Below are 13,905 nucleotides of genomic sequence, written 5' to 3' on the forward strand. Positions count from 1 at the left end.
CTTTATTAATTTTAATGAACATTTACAGAGATTTTGGATTTTCATTCATTCATTGTTGCACTTTTCTCCCTGCCCAGCCCTCTTCCCACAGTTTGCTCCTCTCTTTGGAAAGTAAAAGAAAAATTTTTTCTTTGGTATACAATCCCCCCGCACCCCTCCCACCGCCCCAACATTTTTAAATTTAATTTTATTATTTTTGTGTGTGTGTGTGTACCGTCGTATCGGATCTGACTGGTACAGGAGGAGATTGCCCCTCCTTCTTCTAACACAGCATCTGGTGGATTCGAACAGCATACCTCTGGTACTGCAGTGCAGCTTCTTGCCACTAGGCCACCAGACCGCCCCCTCCCCCTTTTTTTAAAGAGAAAAGTGAACTAGGGAAGGGGAAGGAAGAAAATGTGCAACAATAAATGAATGGAAATCCAAGTTCTCGGTAAACTTTCATTAAAATCTCAATAAAAAATTTAAAAAACCTCAAATCAATCATTTCAAAAGATTAATATACCCTTAAACTTCAGCTCCCACAGTTCCAAAACAACAAGCATCAGACAGTGCCCAGCTACCACCACTGAGCACTAGGGAAAGGATCACAGCAGAAAATACTGGTCAGAGTGGGGGGAAGTGTGGAAACACATATAAATGGCCAGGCTTGCCAGTCTGACAGAGTGTTGGAACCCCTGAGACCGAGGTACTGAGTCACCCCTAGAACCTGGAATGGAATATCCATGTGGTTCACCTTTCAGTGAAACAAAAGACGGGCCTATAACAAGAACAGCAAGTATTCACACCTTAGAATAACTAACCAAACATGATGCAAAAGGGCAGCATTGGTTTAAGGTAAAGATCAGAAGGTGAGAAAAAATAAGCTAGAAGGATGAAAAGAAAGGGAATGCCAGGGAGGAATCTGGAGGAGTGTCATTACAATGTGAACATTATGATTAAAACCACAAAATAAAATGTGAATAAATGGTTGCATGGAAAAATCCATTTGCTCTGTAAAGTGCCATTCAAATCACAATGTTAAAAAAATTTATACATTTACACAGGTTGTATATCTTAGCCGCTTTTGAGGAGTCCCTACGGCCACATAAGGTCCTTGGAGGCTGCGACAGAGAAGAAGCTTCTCAACCAGGTGGACTGACACAGTGATTGTAGCTATGGGGTCGAGGGTGTCAGAGATTGTGAGGACAGCACAGGATAGGGCAGGGTTCGGATCTGTTGCTCATCGGGTCTCTACGAGTCGTGCTCAACTTAGTATCCCTTAACAACAACAACAAGTAGGGGTACAAGTAGGTAAACATTCATGTGCAAACATGAATTTGCGGTGGGGATTCAACCCACCCACACAGATGTCTCAGGCGGCTGGTCTGGTGATATGCTTCTGAAAGGTCACGGCATTGAAAATCCACTGAGCACTTCTCTGACACATGGGGTCACCATGAGTTGGAATTTACTCCAAAGCAATTAACAAGATCAGTACCTGTGGATGTAATTGAACTCCTATCTGGAATCAGGATTTTGTTGTGATGAATTTGTGGATGCGGCAGGGAGATAAATGCCACATGGAAAGTACCAAGGATTCCAAGAAGAGCAGCTGAGAAGAGACCAGGACCTTTCCCCAGAGAATTGACATTTCTAGACTCCTGAACCGTGAGAAAAATGAACTTCTATTTGTTAATTATGGTATTTCTGTTGTAGCAGCACTAGATGAGACACTCCATAACCTTAAATAACTAAGAAAGGCAGCTTTTGCAAGATAAATCAGAATTAAGTTTTTTTTTGGGGGGGGTTTAATTTCTTTTACTATTTTGTGTGTGTATACCATCAAATCGGATCTGACAGGTACAGGAGGAGATTGTTCCTTCTCCATCAGAGCATCTGGTGGATTCGAACTGTAAACCTCTGAGCTTACAGCGCAGCTTCTTGCCACTAGGCCACCAAAGCTCCCTAGAAATAAGGTTTTATGTGTGCAGTTTCCTAGTTCTGAACATCAGCCACAATCCTAATTGAAAAGCCCTGACTGTGTGGAGTGTCCCTGAAAGGGGTAAACATAGAGGTGCTGTGTGACTGAGCAATTCGACTACTGGGTTTTTACGCCCAACAGAAATGAAATATGTATCCACACAAAGACTGATAACGTACATTTGCAGGAATGCTATTCACAGCGTCAAAGTGCAAACAACCAAGTGTCCATCCACGGATGTGTGGATAAACACAATGTGACCCATTCACACACTGGACTTCTATTCATCCTGGCATCAGGATCTGAGGAAGACGCGCTAACAACTTGTGCTGTGCAGAGGACACCATCTTGCTTGCTGAAAGTGAACAGGACTTGGAATGCTTGTTACAGAAGATTAAAGAGAAGAGCTTCAATATGGATTCTATCTCAGCATCTCAACAAAAAGCCTTACTGCTGGGCCCATAAACATCATGATAGATGGAGAAAAGACTGAAACTGTCAACAACTATATCTAATTTGGATCCACAAACAGCAGTCAGGAGATCAGGAGACGTACTGCATTGGAAAAGTCGGCTGTCAGAGACCTCCCCAAATTACTGAGGAGCAATGTCAATTTAAAGGCTATGGTGCACCCGACTCAGACCATGGTCTTTTCAACCACTTGCTATAAATCTGAAAGCTGGATAATGACTAAGGATGACAGAAGAAGAATCGATGCCTTTGAGCTGTGTATTGGAGAAGAGCGCTGAATATCCCTCAATTGCTAAAAGAACAAATAGGAGTGTATAGGAAAAAATTCATCCTTACAAATACTGTACAATACCACTGTTACAAAATAAGATTGTGTGGAAGAGTCTGGGGGGAGAAGAGAGTGGATCGATAATGAACACTGCAGTAGACCAGATGAGGGGAAGAGCTGTCCGAAAGGTATATATATGATTGGGCGTTATATGTATGACAACAATCTGGAACTAGTGGTGCATTGTGGGGTGGGCTGGAGTGGTGGGAAGAAAATGTACAATGAATTAAAGAAATTAATAAAAGAAAAATACAATTTTTTTAAAAGTGTATCCTTGGAAGCAAGGATGGTGAAATTTCATCTCACATACTTTGGGCATGTTGTTAGGAGAGGTTACTTCTTGGTAAGAGGCATTATGCTTGAAAGGTGGAGGGTCAGCAAAAGAGAGGAAGATCCTCAATGAGATGGACTGACACAGTGACTGCAGCAGTGGGCTTGAGTGTGTCAGAGATGATGAGGATGGCACAGGAGAGGCCAGGGTCCAGATCTGTTGTTCGTAGGGTCACTCTGTCTCGCACTTGGCTCGATGGCCCCTAACAGGGACTGAGGCACATTTATCATTTCCTCCCCCTTTTTAAAGTGAGTGATAATAAAGGAATTCTAAAATTAGATGGGAGGGAAAAAAAAACCACTTCCTTAAGACATCGTGACTACAAAGGATTAGTGGTTATCTTGGGATAGAAAAATGAAGAGGGGGAAAAATATGTCGAGAAGGCTGTGAATTACAGAGATAAGTGCCACCCACAAACCTGTGTTATCTGAACACGGGCAGCCTGCCAGGGGTCCCTGCTTCCCTTCGGGGGGAGGTGGGGGCCAGCAGTGTCTGACGCCGCGATTAGGGCAAGCTAAGTGACATGTCCAAAGCAATCACTGATCAATAACGGCACCTGAGCCAATTGTACTAGGGACTCTGATGCTATTTTTATGGAAAATGCTGACATTTGATTCACCATGGGTTTTTTGGCATTTGTTTCTGTTTTTTAAAATACCACATTTGAATGGTATTCGTCTTGATGACTGAGTTTCTGGCGCCCCTGGTATTCTGTGCCTACAGTCAAGGGCCTGTCTCACTTATTTTAGTTCTGGCTCTGACCAGGTCCTGACATCCAGAGAGGCTTATGCACTTGTCTTGACACCTGAAGGACTGCGTGGTGAGCTTTTGTTTGTGTGGGTTTTCTTGTTTTTTTTTTTTTTAAAAAAGGCTTGTTTATGAGCTGTCAAGTAGGAAATGAATCCTCCAGTGGGTTTTCAGTGGTAGTAAATCACACAGGAGATTCTTCATCCTTCTCCCAAGGAGCAGCTGGTGGATTCGAACCATGTGCCTTTGGACGGCAGCACAGCTCCTTACCACTAGGCTCCCAGAGCTAAAAATAGACTTACTAAGATATAATCCATCCAAGGCTACCGCTCAGTGGCCTTTAGTACATGCACGGTGTGGGACCATGACCACATCTATCAGAGCTCCAGAAGACTCTCATCATCCCAAAAGGAGACCCGGGATCCACTAATAGTCACTCGCCATTTCCCCTTCTCTGATCCCTTCTGCTGCTGGTGGGTGCTGTGGGGTTGACTCTGACTCATCACAGCCATCTATGACAGAGCTCCAGAGGGTTCCCCAGGCTGTAATCTTCAGGGAGAGAAGTTGCTAGGTCTTTTCTCTCATGGAGCCACTGGTCAGATTTGAACTACTAACCTTTTGGTTGGCAGCTGAATGCTCCAAGGCCTAAGCAACCACTCATGTAGTTTCTGTCTTTATAGACTTGCCTGTTCTTGGAATTTCCATATGAAGCCTCTTTTGTTTGGCTTCTCAGTTGCATCCTTTCTAGGTTCCTCTGTTCTGGGGCAGGTATCAGGGCTTCATTCCTTTCTGTGGCTTGTTGCGGATTAAACTGTATCGCCCAAAATATATTTTGTTGCAGTCCTAACCACGGACTCATGAATGTGACTTTTTGGGAATAAAGCCTTTCTCGTATGATGCTGGGGATCTCTTGGGGGTAGTCTGTAGGGAGCTGCATTGCTAATCTACGCCACCCCCGTTCCCCATCTCTGACAGTTCAAATCTATCATTAGCTCTGAGGGAGAAAAATGGGCAATCTCCTCCTGTGCAACTTAAAGCCTCTGAAACCAGATGGAGGGGCTGCCATGTGTCAGTTCCCGTAGGATGGCAATGAGTTGTTTTTCTGGTTGTTTTTTTTTAAGGTGTTAACAATTAATTGAACAAGGTCTTACTAAGATGTCAGTTTGAAGACTAAGGTGTGCCTGATTCAAGCCATGTTTTTTTCAATCATTTGCTATGCATCTGAGAGCTGGAGAGTGAATAAGGATCACACAAGAATTGATGACTTTAAATTGTGGTGTGAGAGCTCTGAACTTTGAACTGCTGGTGAAGAGTAGTGAATATGACATGGACGGCCAAAAGAACAAACAAATACGTCTTGGAGAAGGTTCAGCCAGGGTGCTCCTTGAAGGCAAAGATGACGAAGCTTTCTTTGAGCATGTTGCTAGGAAAGGCTGTTCCTTGGAGAGGGACAGAATGCTTGGAAAGGTGGAAGGTCAGCAACAGAGAGGAAGACCCTCAGTGAGATGGACTGACCCAGTGACTGTGGCAATGGGCTTACATGTGTCAGACATGATGAGGCTGACACAGGACAGGAGGGGTTCAGGTCTGTCGTCCATAGGGTTGCTATGAGTCATACTCGACTCAAAGGCACCTTTTAAGACACCACACACAAGAAGAGGCCCTTCTGAATGGTTGAGAGTAGAGAGAAGGAAGACACCCAGGTGTAAGAAAAACGCCATGTGAAAATGAAAAACAAAACAAAACAACAACAAGCAAAACACGTGCAGCTGAGCTGACCCTAGTGTATGGGAACTTCATGTGCACACAGCAGAATCGCTCTCTGAGTGTTCAGGCACAGAGCTCCAGACCATCAAAAAGGCAGCCCAGGAGCCCAAGAAACTCTAGGGATTTGTTCCACCACCACTTGTGTCCAAATCGTGTTACACAGCTGAGTGATCTGCCATTGTGTAAATGAACCACAGTGTGCACTGCGAACCCAAGGTCAGTCCTCTCTGGGAGTTCAAGTCCAATAGCGGCTCTGAGGGAACAAGACATGCAGTCTCCTCCAGTGCGGTGTACAGCCTGTCATTCATTCCTTCAGGCTGATTTCAACCCTTGGACTACTGTGGACAGTGCTGCTCTGAATGTGTATGTAAAAGCTTCTGGGTGGACCTATGTTTTTCAGTCCTTTTAAGTAGCTTACCCAGGAGTATGGAAGCTATGAAGTTTAAATCTAGGAAAATTTGGAGTTGTCAAGAAATGAAACCCTTAACCTTCCATATCCTGGGCGTTAGTAAGCTGAAATGGCCTGGGGTTGATCATTTTGGATAGAACAATCATCCAGTGTACTTAAGCCAACAAGGACACATTGAAGAGGAATGTGTCCCATTCATCATGAAAAGGGACACATGAAGATGTCTCCTGAAGCACAATATTGTCAGTGAAAGAGTAATATCCATATATGTCAAGGAAGACTTGTCTATAAAACAATTATTCAAATTTATAACCAACCACTAACGCCAAAGATGAAGAAACTGAGGATTTCTGTTAACTTTTGCTACCTGAAGGTGATCAAACACAATCAAGAAGCTTTAATGAAGGGAGCTCTGGTGGCCTAGTGGCAAGAAGCTGCGCTGCAATCCTGAAGGTACCTGGTTCAAATCCACCAGATGCTCTGCCAGAGAAGGAGGGGCAACCTCCTCCTGTGCCAGCCGGATCCTACTCGATGGTACACAAAAAGTAAAAAACAAAACAAAACAAAAACCCATCAACAAACGAATAGACAGAGAAGCTCTGGTATAGTCATACAATAGAATATTATGCAGCATTGAAAAACAAGGAACTCATGAAATATTATGCAAAATGGATGACCCTGGAGGACATTATGCTGAGTGAAATATCTCAGTCACAAAAGGACAAAGATTGCATAGGGCCACTGTTGTAAAACAGGACTGACATCAAGGTTGAGGGAAGGCAGAGAAGGGGGGGAGGAATGATGCATATTGCATTGAAACAGATGAGGGAGAGAACTATTTAAAAGGGATATATGATTGGGTATTCTTGTCATTACAGAAGGGTGAAGGTTGCATAGTGGAGTGGACTTGGGGGGAGGGACTGCATAACAATGAAAGAGTTTTTCTTTTCAAGGAGAAGAGTGAATTGGGGGGGGGAGGTGGGCAGGGAGAAAAATGCAACAAAGAATAACTGAAAATCCTAAGTCTCTGTAAACTTTCTTAAAATTAATAAAATAAAAAAATAATTTTTTAAACGTAGCTTTTATGATCCCTGCTGACTGGATGGAAGGCAAAAGTTGGAAACAAAGAAAGGAAAACCTAATGGATATTGGAAAAGACTCTGAAACTTGCTCTAGGAAGTAAAGAAGCTAGGCAAAGGGAAGAGATGATGAAGAGGGCTGAGCAGGAGATTCTAAAAGACAGCTCAGACAGGCAAAACAAAGTATGATGATGAGATGTGCAAAGACCTGGAGTAAGACAACCAAAAGGGAAGAACACACCCAACATTTCTCAAGTTCTATGGACAAATATCAGTTCACACAGGGATTATCAAAGGAAGAGGAAAAGAACACAGTCCCTGCACCAAAAGGAACTGGTCAACAGAGAATCATTTCAGGAAGTAACATATAATCAAGAGCTGATGACACCTAAAGAAGAAATTCAGGTTACAGTGGAAGCACTGGTGAGAAAGAAGACTCCAAGAATTGACTGAATACCAACTGCGGTGTTTCAACAAACAGATGCAGCCCTGAACAGGCTCCCTGGTCTATGCCAAGGCAGATGGAAAGCAGTTACTTGGCTGACTGACTGGAAGACATTCATATCTGTGTCCACTCCAAAACAGGTGACCCAATAGAATGTGGACATGATCAAATAATATTAATATCACATGCAGGTAAAATCTTGACTATTAATACTTTTGATTATTTAACTGATTGTCTAATTTGGTTATTAAAAGATTATAGTAATCTGTTTCATAATCTTGATTATTTAATAATTTTAAGATTATTCAAAAAACAACTGGAGCCCTTTGTCTACAGGGAACCGGCAGGAATTTAATATGGATTCAGAAAAGGCCATGGTATAAGGGGCATCGTTGACCTCAGATGGATCTTGGCTGAAAGCAGAGAGTACTAGGAAGGAGTTGACTTGGTTTTGCTGACCACACAAAGGCACTCAATGGTGTGGATCACAATAAATTACAGATAACTGAGAATTCAGTATGGATTGCATCTCAACATCAAGAAAACAAAAATTCTCATCACTGGCCAATAGACAACATCATGAGAGATAGAGAAAAGACTGAAACTGTCAAGAACTTCATCTTACTCGGATCCACACTCAATAAACTTTGTACTAGCAGTGAGGAGAACAGGAGATACACTGCACTGGGAAAGTCTATAGTCAGGGGCCTTTCCTAATAATTGAGGGGCAGTGATGTTAATTTGAGAACTAAGATGCACCTGATTGAAGCCATGGTCTTCTAAATCACTTGCTATGCATTTGAGAGCTGGACAATGAAAAAGGATGGCAGAAGAAGAATTGATGCCTTTGAACTGAAGTGTTGGAGAAGCATACGAACTATCCCATGGACTGCCAAAAGAACAGACAGGTATGTCTTGGAGAAGGTGCAGCCAGAGTGCTTCTTGGAGACAAAGATGATAAAGCTTTATCTCACATACTTTGGGCATGTTGCTAGAAGAGGCTATTCCTCAGAAAAGGACAACATCATACTTGGAAAGGTGGAGGGGACAGAGAAAAGACCCTCAACCAAGTGGACTGACACAGTGACTGCAGCAATGGGCTTGAATGTGTCAGAGATTGTGAGGATGGTACAGAATAGGACCAGGTCCAGATCTCTTGTTCACAGGGTTGCTATGAGTCATACTCAACTAAAAGGCACCAAACAACACCAACAGGAGTTTTCAGAGCACTTAACTGTGCTCAAGCACAACTTGTACACGAGCCAAGAAGCAGTCATTGGAACAGAACAAGGGGGTACAGTATGGTTCAAAATCAGGAAAAATGTGTTTCAGGGTAATACATTTTCATCATACCTATTCAATTTATATGGTGAGCAAATGATCTGAGTAGTTGCTCTATACAAAGTATGTAGCATCAGCACTAAAGGAAGAGGCACTAACAACCTGCAATATGCAGATGATACAACCTTTCTTGCTGAAGGTAAAGAGGACTTGAAACACTGAAGAAGATTAAAGACCTTCAGTATGAATTATACCCATACACACAGGTAACAAAAATCCTGACAACTGGGGCAGTAAGAAGTATCAAGGTAAATAAATGTAAATAAATAGAGGGAAAAAACCCTCAAGCTCCTAGTGATTTCATTTTACTTGGAACCTCAATCAACTCCCATGGAAAGCAGTAGTCAAAAGAAATGAAGACCTTTGAAGAGACATTGTAATTAACGGCATTTTGTTGTCTTGTGCCACTGAGTAGAAACTGACCCACAGCTGAACCTCCAGCGGGTTTCCAAAGACAAAAACCTCAAGGGAGAAGCAGCCCATCTTCCTCCCTCAGAGCAGCTGGGAGGTTCAAACTGCAGACTGTAGCTCTGACAGCGTGATTTCTCACCACTAAGTCACCAAACTCCTGTCATTAATTATGTACATTAATTGTACTTAGTACATATGAAAGGCTTCCTGAAAACCAAGGTGCTTGGTAAACTTTCACTCAAATGAAGATTAAAAAATTAGATGGGGGGGAAAAAAAGAGAAATCTAAAGAAAGACCTAAATCAAAAGATGTCTTGCTTCAGGCAAATCTGCTGTCAAGGACTTCGTCACAGCACTAAGAAGTAACCTCTCCACTTCCTTACTTTTAGAGGATGACCTGTCTCTCTGCGAAGTATTTTTTTCCCTAAGAAAACGGTCTTTACTTCTACCTTAAGGGAAAAAAACGTGTCAAAGAGCGAAATTGTCACTGTAAAAACTAAAGTGTGCCTGCCTCAAGCCACTGGGGATTTCTATTGCCTCATATGCACGTGAAAGTTGGACGGTGAGTGAAGAAAAGGAAGTCCTTGAACCGTGGTGCCTCTTAAGGAAGAGTGCTGTCAACGGCACAAACTAATCTGTCCTGGAGGAAGGGGAGCCAGGGCGCTTCTTAGAAGCAAGGACGGTGAGACTGGGTCTCACATCCACTTGGAGCATATTATCAGGAGAGGCCAGTTTCTGGAGAAGGACATCATGGTGGGAAAGGAGGGGTCAGTGAAAGGGAGGAAGACCCTCAACGAGGTGGACAGGCACAGGCACAGCAGAGATGTGAGGCCGGCCCAGGATCGGGTAGGGTTTCACTGGTTCTCCACAGGTCACGATGAGCTGGTTCTGGCCTGCCAACACCTCAACAACCACCACCACCACCCAGGAGAAGTGCTGTTCACATGGAAACTGCTTAATTGGCTGAGGGCCACCAGGCAGCTTTCTGCATCAGCTCACGGTCCTTGCTCCCTCCTAGCCAGAACTGCGGTCCCCTCCTGCATGTCACGCTCCTAACAAACCTACAGACGCCTGTACAAAGCACAGATCCCAAGCACAACTTTACTACACATTATCTCCCCCATCAGATTGCAGTTTCAAGTTCTAGAGCCAAAGGTCAGAGGTCAAGAGTCAGCTCAGCTATGGCTTCTCCATCCCAGAGCTGGGCCTAGTGACCTTCTGCTTATAGTAGGCACAACCTGAACTAGCATCTCCCTTCACCTTGACCTCACACTCATCAGCCCCCGCAAAAGAGCAGGATGAAGTCTCTGGGGTGCAGCTACCCACGCTAGCCACAGGGCTCAATCATACTAAAGAGGAACCTCACTGCTACGAACCTTGGTTTTCACAGCTGCAAAGTCTCAGAAGACCCTGGGGTTTTCAAAACGACTCCTGTGTGTTTTCCCAAGGGGCACACGTGCTCAGAGCTCAGCAAACTCTGCTGCTGGCTGAGTGAGACACTCTAAGCTCAGCACACATGTAAAAACACAGACTCACTTCCCAGGGAAACCTATTGTTCTTAGTTGACAAAGGGCTGATGTCAACCCAGGATGACCCCACTGGGCAGAGGAGAAATCTATGCTTGGGGTGGGGGATGGTGTCAAAGCTGTGACCTTTTGTAAGCAGATTGCCAGGCCTTTCCCCTGAAGCTCCTCAGGGTGGGTTCTAACCAAAAACCTTCTGCCCACCTAGCTGAGAGTTAAATCCAGGATTTCCCAAGGACATGGAGAGGGACTTGGAGTATGTGTCTTCATTGTTTTCATTTGTTTCTTGTATAAGGGCTGAATGGACAGTCCCTTTGACTGGATATTCCCCTGGGCGCCTGGGACTGGACATTCCCTTCAGTGCCTGGGCCTGCCCGCGGTACTGACCTGGATCTCTCGGGCGTGGTACAAGACAACGAGGCCCAGCAGGATGATGGTGGAGAAGCTGATGAGACATTTCAGTGCAAATGAGTACAGCGACTCCTGGGGAGAGAGAGATGGACAGAGGGACACGTGCTTGAGGGAAGTGGGAGGCCCTCGGTGCACCCAGGCTCCTGGCTGACCATTAGAGAAGGGGCACCAAGTCACCCAGACAAGTTGAGGTCACAGTCCCCCTCCTTGCTGGAGTCTCCACTCCTCACTAGGCCACAACTTCCTCTCTTGTCAAGCACGAGAGGTATGTGGGAGTGCTGGTTCCCACATCCTGTAGGTGCTGTGTAGAAACAGCTGGATAGACCGCAGGTGGACTGCACTTCACAGTGTATAAAAACCTGGCCTTGTGGGCCTGGCATTTCACAGTTTAAAGAGTCTGGCTTCCTATGGGTCCAACACTTCACAGTTTGTAACAGCTGGCTTCCTGCAGGACCAGAAGTTGACAGTTTGCAAAATCTGCGCTCCTGCAGCCACCTGGCACCACAGTTTCCAAGGCCTCCCTCCTGTGGTCCTGACATGTAACAGCTTATATGAGCTGGCCTCCTGTAGGCCGAGCACTCGATAGTGTAGAAAGCCTGGCCCGAGAAGATGCAGCACTCAGTTTATAAGCCTGACTCAGTCCTGCTCTCTCACCGTCCCCACATACCCTGGTGACCAGTTCCCTCCTGGCTCCAAATGCTATTGGAAGGAGGTGGAAGCCCATCCCTGGCTCGAGTCTTCCCAGGGCCCTGACCCTGCACCCAGTCCAGGCAGCCTGTCCAGGGAGCAGCCGCTCCTGCTGGCCAGTAGGACTGGCCAGGCCTCTCTCTCCATTGCACTCTACCTGCTGCCCCAAGAGGTCGCATGATGGGAGCTCAGGACTCCCCAACAATGGCCCCATATCCTATCAGTCTCTCACTGGACCACTGGGGTAGGAATGCCCATCCATGAGTCCAAGGGGCTGTGGGAGTCTGGTGGGTCCTCTGGAGCATACCCCAAAATGCAGGAGAGGGTAAGGTGGTGCCTACCTTGGTGTAAACACCCCAGGACAGTTCCGTCTCGGTCACCATGACAACGATGCCAAACATGCCAAAGATGAGCGCATAGTCACTGAGCCGTTTCCGCTTCTCGAAGAGTGCCCGCCGGTGGCCCAGGCGGTGGCCTGCATTTGGGGGCTTCCCCGAGCGCCCCCGCCCTCCTGCCTCGTCCTCCTCCTCATTGTCCTCCTCCTCGTCCTCATCCTGGGGCTGCCCCCGGGGGCTGCCGGGCGAGGGTCGGGCCAACTCATTCTTGGCCACGACCACCTGCAGACCTGGGCTATGCAGGGGCTGGGGGACGTGGCCAGCTTCGGGGTCCATGGGGTCTCGGCCCAGGGGCCCTGGCCCGCTGCCCAGTGGCTGCCCCACACTGCCATTGTGGCTGTGGCTGTTCATGACTATCTGGGGGCAGGTGTCGGGCTCGCTGCAGGCCACCCGGGGCCCAGCATGGCGCAGTGGGTGGGCTCCCGCGCTGACCTGCAGAGGGGACAGGGAATGCAGTTACAACCAGAGGTCACCCTGGGCTTTGCCAACTGATCAGGGGAGAGAGCACTGTCAAAACTCCAGAATCTTCTAGATGTCTCAAATATGGAGCTTTCCATGCGGTACACACAGAGAGTGCACTTAGTACATGAATCAATCATTCCAGAAACATCTAAATTAGCTTCTGTTCAAAACTCAACTGTAACTCCCTAGCACCATCAAGCAAAAGCCAAACATCTTGTGAAGGCTAAGAGGCCTTCAGCAGGCCACCTTCTACCACCTCATTCTCCTACCTTCACCCCCCCCTCCCCGCCACCCTCTCACTAGGACAGACAAGCTCAGATCTGTCTCAGGGCCTTTGCACATGCTGTTCCCAACTGCCTGGAACATCCTTTCACCATTGATGCCACTCCTTTAAATCTGACTTGCCAGACTCCCTTTTGCAATGCCCAATACCTGCCCCCTACTGCCCATCATCTCCCACCCTCAAACACACCCCTAGCTGCCACCCACACCAATGTTTACGGAGCACCTATTATGTGCCAGACTCTGGCTGGTGCCCATGGTTAATGTGTGAGGCTACTAATTGAACAACTGGAAGCTTGAGTCTACTCAAAGGAGCCTCAGAAGAAAGGCCTGCATAGGGCCACTGTTGTAAAACAGAACTGACATTGGGGTTGAGGGAAGACAGAGAAGAAGGGGAGGAATCTGCATTGCAACAGATGATGGAGAGAACTGATTAAAAGGGATCTATGATTAGGTACTAATCCTAGCCACTGAGAGGAGTCCAGAATGAAGGCTGCACAGTGCAATGGACTTGGGGGGGAGGGACTGCACAGCAATGAAAAAGTTTTTCTTTTACTTATCAAGGAGAAAAGTGAATTGGGGTGAGGGGGTGCAACAATGAATGACTGGAAACCTTAAGTCTCTGTAAACTTTCATTAAAATTAATTAAAAAAGAAGAAGGAAAAAGGCCTGGCAATCCAATTCTGAAGAAGCAGACACTGAAAACCTTAGGGAATCAAGTTCTATTCTGACACACGTGAGGCCATCAGTATTGACTTGATGGTAACTGGCTTCATTTACTACGCACTGAGGATAGTTCTTTATACACATTTACTCTGCAAACTTCATGACATTTCCAAGTAAGTGAGCCTGGT

At 45.9% G+C, this 13,905-nt stretch overlaps 1 protein-coding gene across 1 annotated transcript in view; it reads right to left on the minus strand.

The window, feature by feature from the left end:
- KCNN1 (potassium intermediate/small conductance calcium-activated channel, subfamily N, member 1) overlaps positions 1 to 12,733 on the minus strand; it is a 33,147-nt gene extending 20,414 nt beyond the window's left edge. Inside the window, exons 1-2 of the mRNA XM_006898255.1 lie at positions 12,254 to 12,733; positions 11,202 to 11,297 (exon numbers count right to left, since the gene is read on the minus strand). Coding sequence (XP_006898317.1) covers positions 11,202 to 11,297; positions 12,254 to 12,658 — 501 coding nt within the window. The 5' untranslated portion in view covers positions 12,659 to 12,733. The remainder of the gene's footprint in view (positions 1 to 11,201; positions 11,298 to 12,253) is intronic.
- Positions 12,734 to 13,905: the final 1,172 nt, after the last annotated feature.

This window comes from Elephantulus edwardii, unplaced genomic scaffold (assembly GCF_000299155.1).
Source record: "Elephantulus edwardii isolate Elephantulus edwardi_28Jun2011 unplaced genomic scaffold, EleEdw1.0 scaffold00226, whole genome shotgun sequence".
Classification (NCBI taxonomy): domain Eukaryota; kingdom Metazoa; phylum Chordata; class Mammalia; order Macroscelidea; family Macroscelididae; genus Elephantulus; species Elephantulus edwardii.